Source organism: Arachis ipaensis, chromosome B7 (assembly GCF_059453495.1).
Source record: "Arachis ipaensis isolate K30076 ecotype BB chromosome B7, ASM5945349v1, whole genome shotgun sequence".
NCBI classification, from domain to species: domain Eukaryota; kingdom Viridiplantae; phylum Streptophyta; class Magnoliopsida; order Fabales; family Fabaceae; genus Arachis; species Arachis ipaensis.
In genome coordinates this window covers 14,045,122-14,071,607 of record NC_142442.1, presented here as the reverse complement: position 1 = coordinate 14,071,607, position 26,486 = coordinate 14,045,122, and the positions used below count along the sequence as shown (strand labels likewise).

At 38.0% G+C, this 26,486-nt stretch overlaps 2 protein-coding genes across 2 annotated transcripts; both read left to right on the top strand.

Moving 5' to 3' along the window:
- The first annotated feature begins 5,966 nt into the window (after positions 1–5,966).
- LOC107608150 (uncharacterized) lies at positions 5,967–9,082 on the top strand. Its single transcript, XM_016310031.3, has 4 exons — positions 5,967–7,186; positions 7,466–8,057; positions 8,141–8,580; positions 8,738–9,082. The coding sequence occupies exons 1-4, from the start codon at positions 6,443–6,445 to the stop codon at positions 9,080–9,082; spliced, it is 2,121 nt and encodes a 706-aa protein (XP_016165517.3). The 5' UTR covers positions 5,967–6,442.
- Positions 9,083–15,565: 6,483 nt separating this feature from the next.
- Positions 15,566–18,770, top strand: LOC107609442 (receptor-like cytoplasmic kinase 176). Its single transcript, XM_016311425.3, has 6 exons — positions 15,566–15,987; positions 16,613–16,932; positions 17,023–17,158; positions 17,375–17,517; positions 17,599–17,722; positions 18,185–18,770. Exons 1-6 carry the CDS (start codon positions 15,936–15,938, stop codon positions 18,616–18,618), a joined length of 1,209 nt encoding a protein of 402 aa, XP_016166911.1. The 5' UTR covers positions 15,566–15,935; the 3' UTR covers positions 18,619–18,770.
- The last annotated feature ends 7,716 nt before the right edge of the window (positions 18,771–26,486 follow it).

The window sequence follows — 26,486 nt, the reverse complement described above, 5'->3', positions numbered from 1 at the left end:
GGAAGCCAACGGAACCACAGCCATATCGAGCAGCTTCATAAATAAAACCACAACGGTTCTAATCGGATTACCAACGCAAACGGCAAAACGGGCACAAGCAATAAGCCCGCCCCGAAAAGACGATAACGAAAATTAAACGCCAAGCAAGATAAACAATAATAATGGTAAGTCGATCAAGCGACCAGTTAAGCATAAAAGTAATAAACTCAACGAAATGTTCAACAAATCCACACCAAACCAGTTACAAGAGATCACTTTTTAGGCATGTCAACAATCTTGCCGTCCTGGATCATTTTGAAGACCCCAATAGCCGATGTGTCGAAGTCGGCAGCCACGATCTTCACCTGGGCCTTCAGAGCGTCCTCAGTCATGGAGATCGCGTTCTTCCCTTGCTCCTTGGTCGCTTTAAGCTTCTTCCTGAGCTCCTCAACCTCGGCTTTAGCGGCTTTAGCCAACGAAACGGCTTGGTCACGCTCCTTCTCCAAGACCGCCACCCGACCCTGAGCGGCATTCAGCTGGCTCTCCAGGGTCATCTCCTGCTCGGCTAAGCGGGCCACCGTCTCGTCAGAAGCCTTCAATTTCTCCACGGCAGATGACGCCTTCTCCTCAGAAGCCTTGAGCTTCTCCCCCATCTCGGACAACTGACTCTGGAGTAGCTCGACTTGCACCTTGAAGTCATTGTTCGCCTTGCCTGAGGATTCGAGTTTCCTCCGGAGAGCCTGCATTCCCGACAACTCGAACTCAGCCTTTTGAGCTATCACGGCCCCCGGAGCAAAGTCCAGTACATCCATCTCGCCTGTCCAGCCAGGTCGGTTCCATGAAAATGCTCCTCCGTCCCAGGGATCAGCTGGGAGTCAATAAACTTTGTAGCATCAAAATTTCTTTCCATAATGGTGACAGTCCCTTCCGGGCTGGCAGACGCCCTCCGCTTCTTAGGGGTGTGGATAAGTTCCACATCATCATCTTCCTGATGGGTAGAGGACGAATGCCCACCAATGACCACCTCATCGGGAATGGGGGAAGCCTGCGCCCCTGCCGAGTTCTTCTTCGACATACCAGTATCCTGGGGAGAGGGCACAGCCTGATCCTCCTTCTCCCCGGAAGGGCCCTCCGACTTTCCGGCATCTTTCTCTTGGGCCTTCTCTTCATCACTGTCCTCGAAGAAGGTCTTCATCAAATTTTCAAGCCCCGTTACTGAGGCAGATATCTCCACTGCAGCAAACAGACAAACACATCAGTCGTTAGATCAAGTAAAACAAGCAATGACAAACAGTACAAGCACAAAACAAAATGACTCACGGATATAGCTCATGGCGGCCTCCCGTTCACCCATGAGGAGATGGGGGTTCATGGGATTCTTCCCAAAAAGAGCAAACAACACATCAGCTATTTTCTTATCTACAGGGGACATCCCTTTGTACGTCACCTTAATAAAAGAATTAGGCCCCGCCCCAAAACTCCAATAAGTTGGGATGAGGCGCTCCCCCTCTAACGATAACCAAAAGGGATGGCGACCTTTAGTAGGGTGAACTTTGAAGAATTTGTCTTTGAACCCATGGTAAGAGTCCTCGAACAGACCAAATATCCTCCAACCTTGGGCAGACCGGAAAGAAAGGAACCCTTTTCTCGCCTTCCCTTGTTTAGAGAGGTTGGTGAGGTTGAAGAAAAAGAGGAAGACATCCACTGACGCCGGCAGCTCGAGATATTCACAAACCATCTCGAAACAGCGGATAGAAGCCCAGCTGTTCGGATGGAGCTGCGACGGCGACACGGATATCCGATTGAGGAGCGACATCTGAAAGTCAGAGAAGGGTAGGCGAACGCCGACCTGGGTGAACATGGCCTTGTAAAACCAGATCCAGTCGGCGAACCGGGGAGAACGGAGGTTGATCTCGTACAACCGCTCGTTGGGGGCAGGAACGAAGGTCTCGTAGTTGGTCTCCTCATCTGTCCCACCACATAAGTACCCGGCTTGCCGGAATTTCGTCAGCTCTTCCAAATCCATCTGGTTAGGCGAGTCCTTTACGTCTGAGGTCACCCAGGCGTAGGGGTCGTAGTTTGCGCCAGAGGTAGAAGTCCGGGAGACGACGCGAGGCATACCTACAGTGGGGTACCACTCCATTAGTCTATGAGGTCGGGAGCCCGGATAAAACCCAGAAACCATGTTTACCCTACTCAACAATTAAGATCAAGCATGGCCAAAGCTACATCTATCCCACAAGTCACCTAAAAACCTACCCTGGAATGGTACCCCTCCCCTAACATATCTACCTAGCATCGAAAGGCCACATAAACAAATTCCAAACAAAATAGCAAGGGCACTAAGCAGATACAACAAACACACAATAAACAGAGCAGAAAAGAGAGGAGCCAGAGGATTATCTGAATTTGTTGAAGCTGGAAGAATGAGAGGAAGATGTTCGAAGAAAACCGCAACAACACTCTAGAATTCCCAAGGGAAGAGGAGGGAGATAGCAAGGAAATGGAAGAAACAAGAGCACAAAAGGAGGAAAAGGTGGAAGGTAAACTATTTAAAACTGCCACCCAGGAAGCGCGAAAGACTTGGGGGCAAAATAGTACTTACACGCAGGGTTTTTTGCAACCCATTATGAGCATTTAATGCTCAGCGCAAAGAACGAAGCGATAAACGGTTGCTTTAGCAACCAAGAGACACGCGCGCAGGGGGTATGTCCCTTCCACGAGCGGCCGACCAAACGAGTATGAACGAAGCGAGAAGCAACACGCCGTTGATAGCTCCCACGACTATCATTGGCGCGTGGGGGCACTGTTACGGCCTGGGCCAAACCCTCTACGGTTCAGTCCGACCCGAGCGCCATCCGACCCGGACACGCGTCCCGCTACCGACCCGGACACGCGTCCCGGACAGCTCACGCATGGCAGTGAGATAACGTCCCTAAGAAAGTAGGCCCGCCCTCATTGGGCCCACCTCTGACAGTATATAAGGGGAAGATTTACTCTTCCCCCAAGGTACGTAACATATCGCATCACCCCCTTTCGCCTGCACATTACTGACAAGAGCGTCAGAGTATCTTTGCAGGTGGCACCCCCCTTTTTACACGAAGTACTCGGGACCTCGCACACCCTTGGCCGGTAGTCCACGACCTGACGAGCCCCTACCATCTCCGAGGATTTCAACCCGAACCGTCCGGTAACCGACCTACCGAACACTAATTAAGTTATATCTTTTTTGTGTTAGAAAATTATAACTAAAACCTTCTTGTAACACTTCTTCTCCTTAATTTTTTTATACAAAACTCCAAATATTAATAATTAATCATCAATACTTTAAAATTAAAAAAAACTTTTATATTAGTGATCTTAATAGATAGATTTTACTTACGTACTAAAATCAAATGCTATTGACTCTTTAATGCAAATTATTTGTGTCAAATTTAATGGTGAGACAACATTAAATTCGCTTAAACAAAATAATACTTTACCCAACCGTCTATTATCTCATAATTAAGGATCGGAATACTAATATTTTTTTCAGAAATGTTTGGTAACCAAAGAAAATCAGCCAAAAACAGCCATAACTTGTCTTATTTAGCATTCATTAAATGTTGCGATAATTAATGAATACTAAATAAAGCAAATTCTGGCTGTTTTTTTTTGTCTACCTAGTATTACCCTTTTTTTGTTGGGTAAAATACATACCTAAACCAAAGACATTTCAAAATTACATGAATTTTCCAAAACAAAAATTATTACGTCAAAGTCCCATACACATATCTATATAAATCGAAATGACCTGCTAATTCGAATTAGTCCTTTCCGTAATAAATCAAATTGACCTAATTTGATTTACATGGAATATGGTGGATACTAATAAATCGAATTGACCTAATTCGATTTACTACTGAACAACCCATATATAGTAAATTGAATCAAATTAATTCGATTTAACACTAGTACAAATTATTGACATTTACTACTTTTAAGTTATTAACTTTAAAACATAAAGGTCAATAAGAAAATACCCCATTTGGATTCAAATAAAATATAAAAAAATAAAAATGAATAAGAATAGATATCCAATTTTTGTGTTCTAGTTCAAATTCTAAAAAATTTACATTTTTATAAACTTATGAATTTAAAACAGAATAATAAACGATTTCTAAAAATTCATAAAAAATCATCCTTTGACTTATTAGCATTTAAAGAATCATTAATGAAACTTTTGATGTTGAAAAAATTAATATAAAGTATAGTCCTTTAAGATGACATAGGACTTAAAACTTAATTTTTTTCAAAGTCAGAAATAACAGATAGTTATACATTATAATACGATTAACTATATATTTAAACAATTTATAATTTGAAAAATAATATATTTAAAATTTTAATTATTGAAATGTATATTAAAATGACTAATTATATTTATACAATATATAATTAAAATTTTAAATATATTATTGTGAGAGTCAATTACATAATTATTGTGTCTTGGACAGTTCATCACTCCACCTATTAGACATTATTGTAAGAAAATTACACTGGGATCAGTTTTGTGATATTGAATAATATTATGTCATTTTTTTTCATTTGTAAAATATCTTATTTGATAATATATGATCTATTTTTTAAAATGAGATATTGAGCTTATTCATTTAATTGTATACTACATTGATCTCATTTTAAAGTTTTCATGACATTGGACAACATATATTTTGTCAGACAAGAGATCAATGTAGGTATAATTGATAAAAGAGTAAAAGACATATCGGTCTCTGACCTTTTTAAAATTGGACATTTTCGTCCCTTAACATTTGAAAATACCTTTAAGCTCCTCACCTTGTAAAATCTGGGACAATTGAACCCCTCCGTTGATTTGGATTGAAAAAGGTCATCGGAGAAGGCTGATGTGGCAGAGGAGAGTGTGACCTGTCCGTTTAGGTTGCTGAGCTGGAGGGGATACTAAAAGTCGAAGGACAAATCGATCCCTCACCCACAAAACAACGTCGTCCCCTTCCCTGAGCCCATTTCACATAATGTTATTCCCATAACACCCAGAAGCCACGCCTGTAATTACTGAAAACCCTACCTGAAGACAAACAGTTTCTTTCTCCCTCAAAAAAAAAAGAACGTCATCAACTCGTTGAGAAGGTCTTGTGTGCTCAGTGGGCGTTGCGGGTGGCGAAGGATTTGACAGGCTTCGTCTTGCAAGAAGCTGCCTTCTGCTACAGAGGTAAGGGTATTAGTCGAATCACACTGTTCGTTCTTGTTTAAGTATTTGGTAGAATATAATGCATGGGGTTGGGGTTAGTGATGATCGCTTGCTCTGTTTCGGGGAGAAGACTGGAAAAAATTCTATAGGGATTTAACTGATTTCAAATTCTCAGGCAGTTGATCTAGGGTTTAATGTGTGATTGCTATATCTATGCGTAATGCAGATGGTTGATATATATGCCGTACTTGTTTTTTACCATGGAGGTCATTTTGGTAGAGGACCCAGTGGCACTCTTGAGTATATTGGTGGGAAGGTTGAAAAATTTTCAGAGATGGATTTGGACTTTGTGAATTTTGGAGATTTGGTTACACTATTCAAAGGTCTGGGCTACGCAACATACAGGGTAGTCTATTGGTATGACCCAACCAGTAATGATCTTGAGTCTGGATTGCACATACTGAGAGGGGATGCTGGAATCAATGAAATGCGAGAGAACAAATTGAGGAATTCAAATATCAACGAGTTCTATATTTACTTCGATCACCCTGTTGATGAGCCACAGATTGTGGAAGAAGAAGCTGCTGCAGAACAGGGGCCGGAAGAATTTGATGAGGCAGTTGATGTGGACAGTATCATGCGGGAGCTTCAGTCATCACCATCGACAGCAGGGGATGGGAATGGTAGTGGGGAGGACGAGTTGTATGAACCTACTCCGAATGGCACTGAAACTGGTTCTGATGATGACTCCTCTAGCTGTGATGAGGAGAATGATCTTATGAAGAAAAGAAGCACTGTGAAAGGAAAGGAGAAAGTGATGCCAAGAAGAAGGGTCACTGTCAAGGAAGGGCCAGGGACAGAGTCAAGTGGGAACAAGAGAGGTGCTGGGAGAAAGACTGCAGGTGTGCCTAGTGGCAAAGGTACCATGCCAGCTGCCAAGCCCAAAGGAAGTGTTCCTCATCACAAGCCCCAAAAAACTGGTGCTGCTGTGCATGCTGAAGAAGATGTTCCATCTGTGCAGCCCAATGACAGGCCTCCAATAGGGCTCTATGTGAATGAGGAGGAATCAGATGATGATGACCCGATTTATGAGTATGCATCTGAGGACCTTCACACACCAGTAAATCCTCAGAGGATGAGGGAGACAAACATGAATTTTCAGTGTTTAATGAAGACTATGGATTTGGAGAGGGGAGATTTGAGGTGGATACCAAGTTTGCAACCATAGATGGCTTCAAAGAGGTTGTGAAAGATATGTTCATAGCTGAGGGGAGAGAATTGTTGTGGATAAAGAATGATAAGGAAAGGGTGAGAGTTGCATGCAGAGGTGAAAATTGTCCATGGCTGGCACATCTATCTTACAACAAGACACTGCTATGCTTCCAGGTTAAGACTTACAAGGCTGAGCACACATGTGCAAGAGATCTGGGTAGTAATGCTGCTGATCAACACTGGATCAGTAAGAAGATGGAAAAGCGAATGGAAAGTCAACCTCATATGACAACTAATGAGGCAACTGATTTTCTCAGAGAAGAGTTTAACTTAGTTGTGCATCCGAAGATGGTATATAGGGCAGTAAAGGAAGCCAAGGAAAGGCTAGTGGGAAACGAAAAAGAACAGTATGGAAAGCTCAGGGAGTATGGGATGGAGATTCTCAAGAGTAATCCTGGGTCAACAGCAAGAATTGATGTGAAGCCTATCCCTCAGTCCCTTCCTGTCTTTGACAAGATATACATATGCTTCGAGGGCTGTAAGCAAGGCTTCAAGAGTGGATGTAGGCCTTTCATCCATCTAGACGGGGCCTTTCTTAAGACATACCATGGAGGCCAGTTACTATCAGCAGTGGCACAGGATGCCAACAATCAGTTCTATGTTGTGGCATTTGCTGTTGCAAGATCTGAGACGAAGGAGTCATGGAAATGGTTCCTGACACTACTTCAGGAAGACCTGGGTGATGCCTCCCAATTCGGTTGGAACTTTATGTCCGACCAGCAAAAGGTAACAATCTTACTTTCTTTTATGTGTTTAGTTGTTGGTGTTGATAGAATTAGTCTATAATATGCTTAGTTGTTGATGTTTAGGAAAATAGCCTATAATCTGTTTATATCTTGTTGTTTATTGAATTAGCATATAACATGTCTAGATGTTGGTGTTTATTGAGTTAGCCTATTTGCTGTTTATTTTTTGGTGTTTATTGACTTAGCTTATAATGTGCTTAGTTGTAGAGTTTGTTAGGGTAGCCTATAATGCTATTTATTTGTTGGTGGAAATGAGTAGGACCTGCTGCCAGCCTTAAAAGAGGTAATGCCAAGGGCACATCATAGAAACTGTGTCATGCATATATGGAAGAACTTTATTAATAGGTTCAAAGACATGCACATTAGAGACATTGTGTGGGAGTGTGCTAGGTGTACAACTGAAGCAGAATTCAAGGAGAAAATGGATAGACTGAATGGGGTTAACAATGCAGCATGGGAATATTTGATGAAATTTGAACCTACCACCTGGGTTAAAACCTATTTTAGTCATGGACCCAAGGTGGATAACCTGATTAATAATATGTGTGAAGTGTTCAATGCAAAGGTAGTAAAATACACAGTAAAACCTGTTTTGACAATGTGTGAGGAGATTAGGTGCTACTTAATGAGAAGGATGACCAAGCACATTAGATTGTTAGAACACCATAGGGGTAAGTTAGCACCAGTTCAAGAGAAAAGGTTGCAGATGAAGATAAAACCAAGTAGTAGGTGGATAGCTGAGTGGGTGGGGGACAATGAAAGAAAAAGGTTTGAGGTAACCAGAAAGAAGACGAAAGTGGACGTGGATCTAATCAAGCACACCTGCTCATGCAACACATGGCAATTGACTGGTAAAGAGTTTAAACCCAACTAATATGTTTTAGTCGTATGTAAAATTATGCTGGTTTACATGTAACTTTTGCTGCTTATGCAGGCATGCCGTGCATACATGCTATTGCTGCTATCAGAAAGAGGCATGACCAGGTTGAGGATTACGTGCATCCATGGTTGTGTATGGAGTCAATTCACAAGACATATGCACATTGCATCAAGCCCGTTCCTAGTGAAGAATTCTGGACCACAACTGAGCAACTGAGGCCTGTCCCGCCACCTATCAAACGGCCTATTGGGCGGCCAAAGGTGCACAACCGCAACAAGGACCCTGCTGAGGCTCATATTCAAGGAGAAAAGCTGAAAAGAAGCTTCCAGGTTACATGTAGCAAGTGCAGCGAGAAAGGGCATAATTATAAAACTTGTAAAGGAGCTCCAAGCAACCCGAACTGGAAACTAAAGAAGAAAAAACCCAAGAAGACAGTTGACAACTCACAAGCTCTGGTGCTGCTTCCCCTTTCACAATCAGCCCCTCAACCAGAGGTAAGCCGGCACCCAAAAATGCTTTAGACCTCATTTGGTTAAGCACTAATCAGCCCCACCATTTTATGCTTCTTATTATTAGTTAGTATTACAAAATTGATACTGCTTAAGCATTAATTACCCCATTTGGTTACATTGCTGTGTCTTTCTTACATAGGATCAAAATCAATCACAGGGTGAAACATTGGGTGAACCTAGTGCTGGGGAGGCAGCTGGGTCTGCACCAGTTCCTGCACTATTTATGGCCCAACCTTCAGCTCCAGCACAGACTCCATTCAGACCTCCATCCCAGCTGCCAAGAATGGACCAACCAGACTCCAATGCTGCTGCACATACTTTCAGACCCAAGCAACCAATTGTTCGACCACCAACAAGTGCAAATCCACCACCAAATCCAACACCACACACACACAAAACTCCAACCAGCAGGAGACCCTCGAAGGAGACCATGAAAGCAGCTACCAGTGCCACAAAGAGAATTCTCAAGCCTCAGAAGAAGTGAACAAAGCAGCATGATTTCTGTGTTTTTTTTTTTTTGGCTAGTTATTAGCTTGACATTAGACAATGCTTATTAGCAAAGTAATCTTGGCAAACTTGTTTACATGCCAACCAGAAATTATCATATTTTGGAGTTAACTCATGCTGTTTAGCTATGTTTTGGATTAAATCAAATACAATGTCATTCTAACGTTTTGCTTTAAATATATCCAGAGTTACTATCTTGTTTAATGCTTGGAATAATGTCTGAATGTTCTAAATTATATGCATACAGCAACAAGAAATTCCAAAAAAACATACATACAGCAACCACAACAAATTCCATGTACATCAATCAGTTTTACATCAATTCCATGTACATCAACCATTTTTACATCAACCATTACAACCAATTCCATGAACATCAATCATTTTTTCACCCTAAACATACATACAACAACAACAACAACTACTACACCAATCACAATTATATGCCACAAACTCAATTTTTTTTGGCTTTCAATAGACAACAGCTTCCTCTCCAACTCTTCTACTTTTTTCTCAATATCCTTATTTTGAAGCAGCTGTTCTTCAATGGTTACTCTATCAGCTTCATCCACCGCACCCAAGGCTTCAAACTCGACAGCCCTAATTTTTTTCAGATGTTCATCCAGCCAGATAAAGTACCGGCAATACGGTTCTTTAGCCTGGAACAAAATTGCAGTGAATCACCCATTAACACCCAGCACACTATAAGCCAACTTCTGTAAAAATCGCTCACTTACCTTGAACAGTGGACACCCAAGAAACACTCTATTAGGGTTACTAGTCGTTCTTGACTTGTACATAATGGCGTAGACGCCACAGTAGCACTTGGGCGCAATCGCAACTCGCTCACATCCTCCTGGCACAGCCCATGAAGATCCCCCTCCAGGTCTTGTGCATGAAGAGCTCCCTTCACTCATCATGGACGATCGCAGCATCAACACCCATGTCTTTCTCCAAAGTTTTCGATCAAATAGGGCTCAGGGAAGGAGACGACGTCGTTTTGTGGGTGAGGGATCGATTTGTCCTTCGACTTTTAGTATCCCCTCCAGCTCAGCAACCTAAACGGATAGGTCACACTCTCCCTGCCACATCAGCCTTCTCCGGTGACCTTTTTCAACCCAAATCAACGGAGGGGTTCAATTGTCCCAGATTTTACAAGGTGAGGGGCTTAAAAGTATTTTCAAATGTTAAAGGATGAAAATGTCCAATTTTAAAAAGGTCAGGGACCGATATGTCTTTTACTCTTGATAAAAATATTAAGGTAAATCACGTAAACAAATTAAATGGCCTTTAATATTAAAACAACTTATATACATATATTTATATATCTATGTATTAGATTTGATTTATATAAATGTCAATAAAAAATATCTTTATTTAAATTCAAATAAAATATTAAAAAAATTAAAACGATTAAGAATAAAAATCTAATTTATATTTTAGTTCAAATTTCAAAAAATCTATATTTTTATAAACTAATAGATTTAAAATGAAACAATAAATAACGTTTAAAAATTCATTAAAGATTATCCTTTAACTTATTAGCATATAAAGAATTATTTTTGAGATTTTTAATGTTAAAAAAGTTAATATAAAGTATAGCCTTCTAAGGTGGTATTGAAATAAAACTTGAATTTATTTTTTAAATTATATATTGTACAAATACAGTTAGTTATTTTTAATGTATAACTATCTGTTACTTCTGACTTTGAAAAAAATTTAAGTTTTAACCCCTATGCAACTTTGAGGGTTATACTTTATATTAACTTTTTTAACATCAAACGTCCCGGTAATGATTCTTTAAATGCTAACGAGTTAAAGGATGATTTTTAAAAATCGTTTATTATTCCGTTTTAAATTCAGAAATTTATAAAAATTTAGATTTTTTTGTAATTTGAACTAAAACACAAACATTTAATTTTTATTCTTATTCATTTTGATTTTTTGATGTTTTATTTGAATTCAGGGTATTTTCTTACTGAAAATTAACTTTAAAATAGTAAATATCAATAATATGTACAAATTACTATATATGTGCTGTTCAGTAATAAATCGAATCAATTAGAATTGATTTACTAAGAAAGCTACATATTCATTAAATCGAATTTAGTTGTATCGATTTACATTGAATATGAATTGCTCCTAACACTAAATCGAATATAATTCATTCGATTTACCACGTATATTTCTAAATCGACATCAGTTGATTCAATTTACATTGAAAAAGTGTAAATCGAATTCAATTATTTCGATTTATATAGAATTATTCAGGGCAATTTACTATAATAGATAATGTAGCCTCCAATATTACTAGAATGCATAAAATGGTAAATGGATACCAAAATGCATTTTTTCCATAATCTATGTAAACTGCGACAGGGGTGTCACGATTTACAAATGCACGTAATCCACTACAGAGGTGTCACGGATTACGTTGGAAAAAACATCACATAATCCGCGGTAGGGGTGTCGCAGTTTATGTGTATTTTGGGTTTCGTGCATAAACCGTTACAGGGGTGTCGCGATTTATACTTTAGGATCAGGCCAACAGTTTTGCCAGGCGCTGGTGAAGGTGATAGAGCGCAACCTGAAAGATGCGAGGTGCTTCACGGTTACTCTATTCGACAGACATCAGTCTGAGTATACCGTGGTTGAGACGACTCCTACTGGTAACTTCTCGCTTGGGACGTGTCGGGTTTCCTTCAGAGATCGCACTTGTGATTGCAGGTACTTTCAAGCTCTCCATTACCCGTGCTGCCATGCGATTGCATGCTGTGCTCAGTTCCGGTTAGACTGGGCTACGTACGTCCATGAGGTTTATACCATGAGTAAGGTGTTCAGCGTATACCAGATGGGATTTTTACCCCCTATTCCAAAGGGTCTGTGGCCACCGTACGCCGGTCCTACTATCGTCTCTGATCCTAACATGAGACGTACCAGAAAAGGGCGACCGAGGTCAACAAGAATCCGTAACACCATGGATGAGGTCGATACTAGTCGGCCGAAGCGATGTGGGCTATGCAGACAGGCAGGACACACTCGCAGGACTTGCCCTCAGCGAGGATCCGCCCCCAGTGCCGAGGCATAGGTGTCATTAGGTCGTCATGATTAGCTTATATTTTTCTTTCCTTATTTGTGTTCTTGTTTTGTTTTAGTTGTACTTACTGTTAAGTAAAGTTGTACTTGCTGTTCGTTTTACGGTGACGTTGTTACTGTTACGATTCTCTGTGTAGTTGTCATTCTTTTGAGTTAACGTCGTCTAATTTTGTTGGTAAGTCTATGAGTCCAACAGACTAATGTCAATTAAACCCAAGCAGGAACCTATGTTGCGCCATACATAAAAATTGCAAGCCAAACTTTCAACCAGAATCTCATCCTCCATGAAAAATGAAGTAAGTCTACACTAAAGCATAAACCGCGACACCCCTGTAGCGGTTTATGCACGAAACCCAAAACACATATAAATCGCGACACCCTTACAGCGGATTATGTGATATTTTTTTAATGTAATCCGCGATACCCCTGTAACAGATTACGTGCATTTGTAAACTGCGACACCCCTGTCGCGGTTTACATAGATTATGAAAAAAATGCATTTTGATATCCGTTTTTTATTTTATACATTCTGGTAATATTGGAGGCTACATTATAATATATAGTAAATTGTCCAATTATTCACAACATGCATATAACGAAAATTAAATATGATATTAGCGTAATTTTGATAGACTGAAATAATTTATTAGTGTGTTTTATCCAAAATATTACGTATAATATCACTTAATCTGAAAGAAGATGAACGTAATTAAATTTTATATTATCATTTTTAATTAATTATTTTCTTGTATGAGACACAAATTGAATCTTTGATTTAAAAGAAATAACCGCAAATAACACGCACATAGCTTAGCTTATTCTGTTATTTTAATTTTGTAAATTTATGAAGAAATAAATATGTATTTTTTATTTTAATTATATATTTTGGTGATAATTAATAATAATTGAAAATAATTTGTCTGAAGAATTGATTATTATAAAAATATTTATTCATCTTGACTACATATAGTAATTAATATCTAACTTTATATATTTGATCTAAATTTCTGATTGATGTAATTATAATCCGATGATTATATTAGCTTGAGTATCATCACCAGGCTCTCAATATAATCCAACTTCTAGAACTAATTAACACAACTAACATATGTGATCAACATGTATTAAAAAAATGTGTATATATTTAATGAATAATGGTCCAATCTCACGTAAAATGCCATTTTGGACACCCTAATTAGAACACGAACAAACATGTGTTATTGACTTAAATATTATATTATATTGCTGATTAATATTAGTCAACATCTTAAAGGCATTGAAATTTTGACAACAAATAGTAATTACGATTTACGAGTATTTTTTCTTATATATCTCTGTGAAAAGAAGGTTTGCACTAATTAATTAACTGATTAAAGGTTGTCGCCGTGTATAGTTGTCATTTTCAATTTTTCATTTTTCAAACAGTGGTCAGTCAAGCAAAAAGAGAAGGATAAGCTTGAAAACCATGCATGGATTGGATAATAATAATAATAATAATAATGAATAAAAAATCAAAATTCCAAAGGCAAATATTGAACCCAACAAAATAATAAAACTATAAAAGTATCGGCGTTTTAATTGACGTACATGTTTAGGTCATAAAAATAATTCAACTTATTATGAAAAGAGCAACAAATAAGAGGACAAGTCTAATTTATGTTTGAAAAGAAAAAAAGAAATTCTTTTTCAATAACAAAACCAAAAAATGCCTTTAGAAAACAAGGAAAAGAAGCTAATAAGATAGATGGACTCATAGAGTCACAAGAAAATTATTTAATTAAAAAAGACGCACAGTTTTTTAAACTAAATTGTTTAAAATTTTTATAACATAGTACAAAAATAATAAGTGGCAAAGAAAAATAATACAAAAACTTAAGCCTATAGTTTAATATTTAAATTTTTACATCTTTTAAATAGTTTAAATATTAAAATAAATAATTTCATAATATAATATTAATTTTTTTCTAAAAATAAATCAGAGTTCAATATTTTTATTTGCAAAAGAAAGAATTATTTTTATATAAAACAAAAACAAAGTGTAAAATAAAAATACCAAACATTTGAGATAAATAATTTTACTATATCTGTAAACCCTAAAATTATGTGTTCAATGCTATGATGCATGGATATTGATATGGATACGGGATACGATACGATATGGGATAAGCAGATACACAAATTTAAAATTCTTATAAGATATAAGGACTCGATATATATATAAAATATAAAGTAATTTTTAGATAAATTATAATGATATTTTGGTATTTTATCGATTTTAAAATATAAATTAATTTTTAATTATTTTAATATCTTTTTTAATTATTTAAAGTATTTAAAATATCTTTTATTGTAGTAATTAATAATATATACTATTTCTAAACTTATTTCAAGAATACATCTTATGAATAAGATTCGGCACGCTGACACGTGATGGTATTTAGGTGTGTCCGAAAAAGTTTTTTTATTTTTTATTAAGACACAGTTGGACACAGAAGACACATATATCGGACGAGTATCGATGAATGTCGTATTTGAAATGTGTCCGATACGCGAACACGACAAATAAAAAAAGTGTCGGTGCTTCATAAGTTTAATGTCTATATTCTCCTATTTATCTTTGTTAGAAAAATAAAAAAAATAATAAAAAATATTCCTTGTACACTAAAATTAATCACTAATATAATTGTATATAAATATATATATATATAGTTTAATTTATTTTCATATATATATATATATATTATACTAATAACTAATTTTAATAACTGATTTTGATGCACCCATCAACGCTTTGTATTTTTAATATGGAGGTGATAGCGATGTTTTTTAATAAGGTGAAAAATTTGTGTGTTTTTTATTTATATGAATACCACAAATCTAGAGATCCGATTTGTGGTGTTTTAAATTTTTTTATTGATATCACAAATCTAAGAGTTAAATTTGTAATTTTTAAATTTCTTTTAAAAAATATAAATTTAAGAGTTAGATTTAATTTTTTTTATTTTAAATTTTTTTGAATATACAAATCTGACCCTCAGATTTCTCTACTTCTCTAAATTCGAAGGTTTAATTTATTATTTAAAATTAAAAAAATTAATTTATATAAAAAAATACACCAATTATCTATAATGATAAATTACATACCACCTTCTTTCATATAAAAAAAATTAGCCAAACACATCAACATAGTTGAAAAATAATAGAAATAAGAATATGAATAAGAAATATTAAAAGAATGAGGCGGGGTAGTTCCATCCACTTGCACATAATCTAACAAAGTTAATGGTATGTGTCAGGTCAACCCCGTTGAGGATTTGTCCTTCCATGCCATATTTGTCAAAACTATGAACTTTCCAAGAATCCCATCATAACCATTACAAAAAAGTTGAGTCTTTGGAACTGGAAGGAAAAAAAAAAAAAAGGCATGTTGTTGCATTGAATGGAATTTGGGGTTGGTTAAATCCGGGTCTGACAGCTAAACCTTCATGTGGAAAATAGTGTTGCTTTCACACTGCATTCTTTTCCATTCATTTTCTTAACCCTTTTCACGGACCTTAACTTAGTTTTTGTTCTTTTTGTTGTTCACTAGATATTACTTTCATTTTTTTATTTGTTTTCCCACTTCAGATATAGCTAGCTTCTCTTCTTGTTCCTTCACTTGTGTTCTCTCTCTCTCTCTCTCTCTCTCTCTCTAGTTCATCCCTCTTCGAGTGTTCTTCAATCACTATTCTTTCATGGGTTGCTGCTTCAGTGCAAAGATCAAAGCTGAGAGCCCTCCACGCCATGGTAACTTTTTGCTGTGTTATATATATGTATTGAAAAAAAAAAACTCTTCTTTTCTCTTCTCTTCTCTTAACACTTTTGTTCTTGAGCTTTGTAGGTTTCTTTGGATTGGGTTTTAAATGCCCTCAACTTGTGTCTTTTTTGTGTGAGTAGAATTTGGGCTATGGTTATGAATTATGGGGTTTTGATTTTGTTTGTTTGTTTGTTTGTTTGATTGATTGATTTTGAAGTCTCTCTCACAATCATAATCATAACACAAAGAATTAGGAAACTTACTTTGATTGAATATCATGTCCTTGTGTGGTAGTTTTGTCTTGTTCATCAGTTATGTTATGTTGTAATTACATCGAGAATAAATTTAGATAGATTATAAATGAAGCTATAATAATATTGACTTAGGGCACAGGGTTGTGAGGATTTTAATTACTTATTTTGGAAAATATTCAAGATTCTCCCACTGCCTTCAATTCAAACCCTTGGAATTGTTTGAGCCTTTGCATGTTCTTTTAACAATACAATGTGGTGTTTAATTGGCAGAAAAAAATCCTTGTAAGCAATGTTTCTTGTTAGAATGCTTATACATATGTGGCCTAAATATTTGGATCCATTTTTTGTTTGATATGTGCAGGTGTGAGTTCAAAGGATGGTAGCAGAGAAGATGGTTTGAGTGGTTTAAGCAGCAAAGTCTCGACCACTGCTCCTCCGACTCCTCGGTCCGAAGGAGAGATCTTGAAATCCTCGAATTTGAAGAGCTTCACCTTTGCTGAACTTAAAACCGCTACGAGGAACTTTCGTCCGGATAGTGTGATAGGAGAAGGTGGTTTTGGTTCTGTATTCAAGGGGTGGATTGATGAGCAGACACTTGTACCGGTTAAACCCGGTACTGGAATGGTCATTGCTGTGAAGAGGCATAACCAAGAAGGTGGACAAGGACACAGTGAATGGTTGGTGAGTATCATTTATTGATTGTTAATGTTTCGCGGCTTTGATCTATCGAAAACGTTAGATTTGCTTAATGGGATGCTTTTTGTGCTGTAGACCGAGATAAATTACCTGGGGCAGCTGCGTCATCCTAATCTTGTGAAACTGGTTGGTTATTGCTTGGAAGATGATCAAAGGCTTTTGGTGTATGAGTTCTTGACCAAGTGTAGTTTGGATAATCACTTATTTAGGAGTAAGTTATTGATTTTCCTTCTGGCATTGCTAGTTTCAAGTTTATTGATTAGGTGACATTGTTTAGTACCTTAAGCTTGTGTTTGATTCTGCTTTTGTAGAATTGGTTTTAGTTGAAATTGACTTTCAAGTAAAGTGATTTTTGACACCAGAGAACATTATCTAAAATGCATGTAATTGATTTGGGGAAATCACACTGATATCGCTTTTGCTACAGGGGCTTCTTATGTTGAGCCGCTTCCTTGGAACATTCGGATAAAGGTTGCCCTTGATGCTGCTAAGGGTCTGGCATATCTCCACAGCGACGAAGCAAAAGTGATATTCAGAGACTTCAAAACTTCTAATATATTGCTTGATTCGGTAAGTGAATCTCATTCGTTGATCTTAATGCGGTTTATTGGCTTTACCGGCGGTTCTGACACTTGTTTTTGTTCTTGACAGAATTATAATGCGAAACTTTCTGATTTCGGCTTGGCAAAGGATGGACCAGCAGGTGATAAGAGCCATGTCTCTACAAGGGTGATGGGCACATACGGTTATGCTGCACCTGAATACATGGCCACAGGTATCAAACAAATAACAAAGTTTGCATAATGCCTCTTACTCTCTTAGCTTATGTAGTTAGTTATGTTCACTTTAATTTCATTCACGTATGATATAGTGTTATATATATGGCCTAGGCTCTTTGACTTTTGGTACCACCTATCATCACTTCAACAAGGTGAAAACTCGCATCCAGTTGTCTCCATATAAAGTTGATATATGAATATCGTTAGATGATTTGATAAGTTTGACTAAATTATCTTCTAACGGTTCTCAACTATAAACTTCATATGAAGACAACTGCATGTGAGTACCCTTCAATAATTTGAAAATGTAACTTACCTTAAATTATCAGTTAGTGAAGTTGATTAGGACATTCTTTGCATCTTTTTTAATAAGGACAACTCTTCTTACAACAATAACTACCCTGAGTTTCGAACTTCAAATACTAATCTTGTTTTTGTAACTTTGTCTTTCTTTGTAGGTCACTTGACCAAGAAGAGTGATGTATACAGCTTCGGAGTTGTTCTCCTAGAAATCATGTCGGGTAAGCGCGCCCTCGACAACAACAGGCCATCCCGGGAGCAGAACTTGATTGAATGGGCCAAACCTTACCTCAGCAGCAAGCGCAGGATCTTCCAAGTCATGGATGCTCGAATCGAAGGCCAATACACGCTGCGCGAGGTGATGAAATTAGCTAACCTCGCCATCAAATGCCTATCGGTCGAGCCGAGGTTTCGGCCGAAGATGGATGAGGTGGTGAGGACATTGGAGCACCTGCATGATTCCGACGGAGAGGGATGCTCTAGAGATCAAGATTTGAAAAGGAATGGTCATAGACATAGCTCAGGAAGCAGTGGTACTAAACAACATAGAAGAAAGCATGAAACAATTACGACAACCATGCAAAAAGAATGAGATTAGTTGCCACTACTTATGCTGTTGAGTTTGGTATATCATTAATTAACTAATTAATTAATTAATTATTGTATATGATGAAGAACTTAAGCGTATATGAGGCATCTGATCGCTGTACAGGTTTTGATTCAGTAATATTATTAATTCCCACATTTCTTTCTCTTTTTACTGAGATCAATTATGTAAATTGAAGTCATATTTACTTATAGATCGAAGGATTGTATTTGTAAACATTAAAAAATGTAACTACATTTTAAATAGTTTCACTAACTTGTGACTAGGATGTTAGTAGGGGGAGGCTGCGGATGAATATTGTGTCTCATTTTTATTTTTCGCCTTTTCACTTTTTATGAAAATTTCCAAATGTCTGGAATCAGAAATTAATTAAAATTCGACATCATAAAGTGAAAAACAAAATAGCACTTAGCGGTTAGCACATCATAGTTTTTGCTAATTTAAGTTTTAACACAAATTTAGTTTCAAATTAGGGTTAGAGGCTAGCGCTAGTAGTTTAGGGTTAGGTTTAGTTATGTATATGAGATGTGAAAGTCAATAAATCTAAATTAGTAATTATACCTAAGGATAATTTAGTCATTTTATGTATTTCGACAATTTTAACAAATGAGCTGGCTATCTTCACTTGAATTTCTGAACATGTTTTAGTAAAACTTTGTTTCATTCCCATTTCAACAGGTATTATTTTCAGTGAAGAATATTGACATCCATACATGTTAAAAGATTAACAGAGTGAATAAAAATCACTATGTGACTTAAAAAATAAAAATAAAAAATCTGGGAAAAAGAAAAGAGAAATAAGAGCATTTTTTTTGGGTAAAGTATGTCTTTTGTCCCTAACATTTTTATGTAAAATATTAGAAACAAAATTGAAAACTTCTAGGGTAGTTTTGACACAAATAAAAAACGTTAGGGACAAAATTGAATTAATCGAAAACATTAACTACAAAGAAAACTGATTGAGATTTTTCTTATAAGAAAAGAAGAATTTTGAATTTTCTGAAAAATTAAATATTGTTTCTTTGAAAAAGTTTTAGATGATTAACAGTTGGTTTTTAAAAAGATTCATAAGACGAGCGATAATCACCGTAATCTTCCTAGCCCATGATTCAGTCTGTGGTCACGGAGCTATGTAATACCTTTGTACTAAAGTACCTGGTCCTTTACTTGACTAAGGAAAAATCCCTAAGAAATGCGCCGAGCAGAATAGCAACATCATGCTTCAATTTAATAAGGATGTTAAGCTAGCTCGATCGCAGGAAATGATGGAAAGGTTGAAGCCCCAGTGGCAAGAAGAACAAGGTAACGGATGAAAGATAGATAGAACGAGGTGACATTGGAACAGGCAGTCAAGTAATCAAGCTACTGCCCTTCCTCGGGAGGGATAGGAGCCCTTCTTCTCGAGCATTGAATAGCATGGCCTGCCTTTGGATGGGCTTTTGGGAATGAATGATAGAGCACAGGCAAGGCATAAGTCCAAAAGAAGCACGGGCATTTGCTGGGACTTGAATGGGCATGCTAGAATAAGTCCTTTCGATCCTCAGAAAGGAGCAAGTCAGCTAATGAAGGCTCGCCCATCTCATTTTATTGATTCTCGCTAAAGGATCGGGTACTTTGATTGGTATTAAAGTAAAGTGTTCTATCCATTCGATCAAGTAACCTATTAACTTAACACCAACAAAAAAATTATTTATAATATAAAAAAAAGAGATTTTTGTGTGGCCAACACGCTCAACGGCTTTTTATTCTCTATCAGCACTATTTACTCTCTCTACCTTTCTCTCCCGCTCGGTAGAAGTTTGATGGAAAGGGGATAATAAAAAACGTTCTTTACTTCTTAGCTCATCAGGCTATCTTAATCACTCGCTACCTAGGTACATGGAAAAATCGATACAAAGGGGAAGTTTCGACTCAATCGCTCTTTTAGTAGATAGTGGGAATCATGCTTAGTCAAGGGGGAAGATGAATGTACTTACTTGCTCATTCATTCGATAAGAGAGGGATTGGAAGAAGAAGTCTAAGGTGTTATTCACTTTTATATAAAACTTCTTTATGTACCAAAGTAGTCTTAATTAGAAATATACCAGCAAAGATCGAACAAAGGAGAGTGTGTATTCTTCCGGGAGGATACCGAGCCAAGCGAGCGAAGCTGGATAGATGTGTGGGACAGAGGGAAGACCAAGGGGTTCGACAGATGAACGAGTGATTAATACTGCTAGAGGTATCTTGTTCGACTTCTACTTGCATTTGTGAAGTATATCCTTAGCTTTATCTCGTCTGAGCCAGGATCACGAATTATGAGAATCAATCAACTTACAGAGAACTAAGAACAACGACTACGCCCCCTACGATTGTTTCGATTTCTGCCACTACTTTTTGAGTATCCCACTCCTCTATTGGTTGAATTCATACAATAAAGTGAAATGAAAGAAAAGAGGGAATGAGACATCACAATGAGATCTTCATCTAAAAACAAACTAAAAGAAGGGTTTTCCTTCTTGAAGAAGATTCAATCCGTGCTATTTTTAGCCAAACACTCTCATGTTCAAGGAGTGGCGCGGGGAAAAGAGCTGGGTCCCTAGCTCATGTTCAATCAGGGGTTTCTACACCCGCCCACGAATATAGATAAGGAAGTGCAGCCGAAGGTAATGTAATTGTGGAATTCCGTTCAAATAGAAAGCTTTTGCTTTTGGCCAGTTCAAGGCTTCCTCCCTATATACAACCGTGAGCTGTAGGCTCAGATAGGATAGTAGCGAACCAGAAAAAATTTTCGTAGTTGAATAAGGTAAGGTGGACGTTGAAAACTTTTCAACAGATAATATGGAATACTCTTATCAAAAGACGAGCACTATACTCTTTTTTTAGGGCAGAAAGATGCTAACTCGGTTTCGGGCTAGTGGAAGGACGATTACCATAAGCCTCCAGAAAGAAGACAGGGGCTTATGAATTTCATTCTTTGATACTACGCGCTAGACTAAGAATCCCTCTATTTTTATATCTTTTATTGGTGCTTCTATAGAATAAAAAGAAGATTTTCCTCGTCAAAGTACGCCCAAAGACTTATCATAAATTCCATTAAGCAGAGACCCTTTTTTCTGTGAGGGGTCGTAGGCTAGTCTTTCAGTAATTTCCGAGGAGTCAATTCTAAGAGTTCTCTATTGGTTCACGAACACGACCCAGCAGTCGTGAACCTTTCCTCTAGTTAGTGACTTGGCTCCCTTCCTTCTAGTCACTGCTAGTAGGATAACATCTATTAATCCCTTCTCTTCTTTCTACTTTTGCTTTCTTTCTATCTTCTGATTGTTGGTTCATAAAGGGCTACTATAAGACAGCTCTGCATTCCTTCGAGGCAATCGTAGCCAAGCTCTGAGACTATTCAAGCTAGTGTGGTAACGATATTAAGGAGGATACCTAGCTAGTCTTGAACCAGAGCAGGGAAGTGAAGCCCTCGATTAGCTAAGCAAATAGCTAGCTATATATGTCTTGGCCTCAGGAAAAGACTTCCATCTACCAATCAGCGGACTGAAACTCCCAGGCTCTGTATTTAGCAACCTCAGAATCGACTATGTGTTTTCCGGGTGAATCATTTAGAGTTCCTGGGGAAGAGGTGTAATATCCCTTTAACCTGGGAGTGGCTCAAAGCCTTTTTTAGACAGGAGGGCATCATCTAGGTTGGAAGTCTCCATTCATTGTTAGAGCTGTTGGACAGCTTTAGAGCTCAAGGTTCGTCAAAGTCTTATGGTCTTCCATCGGGACTAGTTCCGGGGTGGAAGTGACTCTACCGAACCCTTAACCTCGGTACAAGAAAGAAAGGGAACCATCACTCTCATAGGAGTAAGGACAAGAAAATCATCAATCCAAAAAGGCGAAATCCATTTTTCTTTTGTCCTACTTTTATGAGAAATTAGATGGGGATTCTAATAGAAGCCCTTCCTTTTCTGTCTCTTTGTGACTGTGAATTGAATGAATAAACAGATGAGTTCGATTCAAGCATCCGAACAAAAATGCCAACTGGGTTCAGATACCCCAAAGCCATAAGAAGACACTTAGGATTTTTTCTATTCCAGAGGAGGGGTCTCATTCGACTAAAAAGTCTTTATCGTACAGATTCATTTCGATCGATTCTTCCCTTTTAGATATGGAGAAGTGAAATAGAAATATTTATTAGTTATTACATGATGCATTCCTCTGGAAACATGTGAATTCAGCTTTCCCTCTCCGTTGAATGAACTAACTACATGCTGCATTTGTCTCCCGAGCCAGAAAGCCAAACAAAATGAGGAGTCGGGTCGATGGAATATCCCTGCTATTTTAGGAAGAGACCAGTGCATAACAAAGGGCTTTCTTCTTGACAGGGTTGGATTCAGTCTAGGGTTCATCATGAAATCTGAAAAAGGGGTCCTTACCTCAGATGTTTCGAATGTGTTGGGTACATCGGGAGACTGATCCTTCTACTTTTGTTGCAGCTGTTGTAATTGAATCATCATAAGCTGGACATTCAGAAAAATAGGTAGCTCTCATGTGAAAGAATAAGCTTCTATTACTTTCATCTCTGGCTATTGAGCCAAGTGGAAGTAACTCTTACTGTTATAGAATCTGCTCTTACTGGTCTCCTAACCGGTGCTAGTGAAAGCAAATAACATAGTAAAAGAAGAAGAGAATGTCCTGAGAGAAGGAAGACTAGATAAATATCGTTTTTTGATAGCATCTGATTCGTAACTACTCGTATTAGCTCTCCCAGTAATAAGTGCTTAAAACAAAGCTCTGCCCTTTGACACGATCATAGACGCAAGCAATCTAGCAAGTTTGAATGAAAAAGATAGAGGGGATCCGCAAGGATCGTTACGAGCGATTAGGACCCATACCAATAGACTTAGACTCCCTCTTCCCCTATTCCTGAACCCCATAATTAGACTCACGAGCCAGGTGGCGGGAGAAAGCACTTTTAGAAAAGAGACCCAGGCTGGCCTTTTATTCCCGATTCGCTAAACAAGAGATCAATTAACTAAGCGGGCAGGTAAAAGAAATAACGAGCAATCTTCGCCACATCGCGTATAATGGGAGTTGAACCCACTACATAGGTTTCTTCCTTGTTTTACGCTTGAACCCCAACTTAAAAAGGCATTTTCGGGGACTAGATCTGTAGCCAAAACACATGAGACACATAGAACGATTACAAGTCGAACAAATTTCCCATCCCTTCTTAAATTAAAACTTAATCAAATCAAAACAACCATCGACCATCCCTTCTTTGTAAAATAATGTGAGAGTTTCGGACTAGTAGCTAAGCCTCCAGCCTTTTTAGGAATGATAAACGAGAGTAGTCAGCAGTGCGGAGCTTAAGGCTCAGGGAGCGCCTGGTGCTTGTTTATGAAAGATTCACCGGGCAAGCAAGTGATTTCATACCTGCGGGAGCAAGCCAAGAAGCCCTTCAATCTAGTTCAAAAGTAAAGACTAAGTAAGGTAAGGAGGTTACTTGTACCTCGACCATAGATAGAGTTAGCTAGTCATGAATCCCTAGCTTGTTTAGTAAAGGTCAATTCACTTTGCTTAAGATAGGTCAGCAGGACTTCTTTCTCACCCTCGCCGGGTCTACGTGGTTGGTAGATTTCGCCTGATCATAGCCTAGATTGACTTCTTTCAAAGCCATGCATCTTACTAGAGATGAGAGTTCAACTTGGCATCGAGTCGAGCTAGGAGTGACTTTTCCTCAACTATGGTAATGGTAGTAGAAGGCAGCGCCCCTTACTGCTCTCTTGGGCTTCCTTCGCAAAGGGGTTCTGTCGAGAACAAGAAAAGGAATATCTTAGCATGATACTCGGGGAGTACTTGAAAGCAATGAATAGCTCTCTAAGGTTGCAAGCAAGATAGATACGGAAACCCTGCAAATGAGTCAAGAAGGCCTGTCAATTCATTAGATTGACTCGTTAAGTTAGAGATTAGATGGTATACCGATGTCGGATTCTTTTCCTTCACAGCAGGGCCCTGTCACGCTGGACAACAAAGGGGCTGTCTGCTTATATATAATTATATATACAACCTTGAACTTTCACTTTCCTCAGCTTCAATTCTACTGTGACCACAAAAAAATGTAAAGATATATATTTACTCTATAAGTTCGATGTCCTAATCATATAAATGAAATGGATAGCTAAGTCTGAGTTAATCCCTTTCGAAAGGGAGTGAAGTGACCCGTTAGGGTTCAAGCTATGAATGTAGAGGTGAGGGCTGGCTGCCATCCTCTTAGAATACTACCCCTGTTTCCGTAATATATTCCACTAACGTTAGACTGAAAAAAGAAACTCCCCTATCATCCGTATAAGGGCTCCTAAGGCCCCTTCTTCCTGTTATGGTCGTTTGGCTTGAGCTTGAGTGGGTCAAAGATTGGAGGCTCGGTAAAGGCCTTCTACCTTAATTATTAAAACGGACTAGGGATAGTTTGACTATGCCATAGTAGGGTGGAATCCGGGGCGAATGAACTACTTTTTTAGAACTATACTACATTGAAATAGCCCTAAGATGCGGTGTGCATATGGGAGCGCTTGAAATGGTTTAGTTTTACTGAATGCCCACGTCGGTGTTGCTGAGCCCTTTCGCTCCTTGAATAACTGAGAACACATTTTCTACGATCCTATAGTGGCTTATCGTAGCTAACAGATGATCTTCACAAAATTTGGTCAACAAGCATGTAGCCCGATCTAAATATAATTACATGTCTCAATACTTACTACCTATACCCGGACTCGGGCCGGAAAGGGCTAAATATAGCATTCGCTAAGCAGCTAAGCTGAAGTCAAATACTTGGCTAAGTCCTATCTCTGAATTCCGGTAAGGAAGAAATTCATTGATAACAGATCATTGCTAAGAAAGAAGAGTTGAGTTAGCAGGCTCAGGGGGATCTTAGATTAAAGCATTTTTCTTTCGAGCTGGGAATAAGAGAACGAGCTAGACACAAAAGCTACCACTGAAAGAAGGTAAACCGAAGCAAACAAATGAAGTAGAATTGGCCTAGTCTAACGATTCTATAGCCTCTACCTATTGAGTTCCCTCTCCTGGGGTTCAAGAGTTGCTTTCAGAACCCTTGATTGAGATTTCCGTCTCATCACGAACTCATAAAGACAGCGATCAACCTCTACTTTTTATTCTTTGGCAGATTACTAGCTCCAGGAATGCTTGTTGTCAGCAGTTAAGGGACAAAGGGAAGGTGAGGAAGGTAATCCAACTACAGCACTAAGACTAATTCCGTCTATTTGGCGACTATTCCTACTGCTACTACTATGGCTACTATAGTAAGGAAGGAATTCGGTTTCAAACTGAACTTGTTGCGAGGGGTTAAAAATGGATTATACTCTTTCTCTCCATCTTTCGTCTATCCTATGTCTCTTTCCTCTGTTCTTTGTCCTTCTCCTTCTAGGAGTAGCAGGAAAGTCGTCAATTGGATATATGATAGATAGTATGGGGACGGTGCTTCGGGTTAGCACTATCTATTTTCTTTTCATTGGTGAACAAGTCTCATTCGTTTGGCCAGCCCTAAATCAGCATTGAAATCAGTTTTAAATGGGCATAGTTTGATTTTGACTTATGAGTAACAGGCTCTGTTTATCAACTACGGAGGATCAATTAGCATTACCTCACCTGAAATTGGCACATAAATACTCAAAACCAACAATGAGTGACTATGCTGAAATTGGCATATAATCACCATAATCGAAAAACAGTTTTCTTTTAAATATCCTCTTATAACAATTTTTAAACCCTCTATTGAGAACCCTTTTGAGGATGATGTTCTCACTCCCTTACATCATTTCTTTTTCAGTGACAGATTCAGGAAGTTTTGGCACGGAGCTGCGATC

What these genes read in the sequence shown, in the direction of transcription:
- LOC107608150 (XM_016310031.3), top strand. Translation starts at nt 6,443, where the DNA reads ATGTTCATAGCTGAGGGGAGAGAATTGTTGTGGATAAAGAATGATAAG. An exon ending in TTATGTCCGACCAGCAAAAG is followed by an intron (nt 7,187 to 7,465) that starts GTAACAATCTTA and finishes GGAAATGAGTAG; the next exon opens with GACCTGCTGCCAGCCTTAAA. An exon ending in CAACACATGGCAATTGACTG is followed by an intron (nt 8,058 to 8,140) that starts GTAAAGAGTTTA and finishes CTGCTTATGCAG; the next exon opens with GCATGCCGTGCATACATGCT.
- LOC107609442 (XM_016311425.3), top strand. Translation starts at nt 15,936, where the DNA reads ATGGGTTGCTGCTTCAGTGCAAAGATCAAAGCTGAGAGCCCTCCACGC. An exon ending in AAGGACACAGTGAATGGTTG is followed by an intron (nt 16,933 to 17,022) that starts GTGAGTATCATT and finishes TTTGTGCTGTAG; the next exon opens with ACCGAGATAAATTACCTGGG. An exon ending in CTAATATATTGCTTGATTCG is followed by an intron (nt 17,518 to 17,598) that starts GTAAGTGAATCT and finishes TGTTCTTGACAG; the next exon opens with AATTATAATGCGAAACTTTC.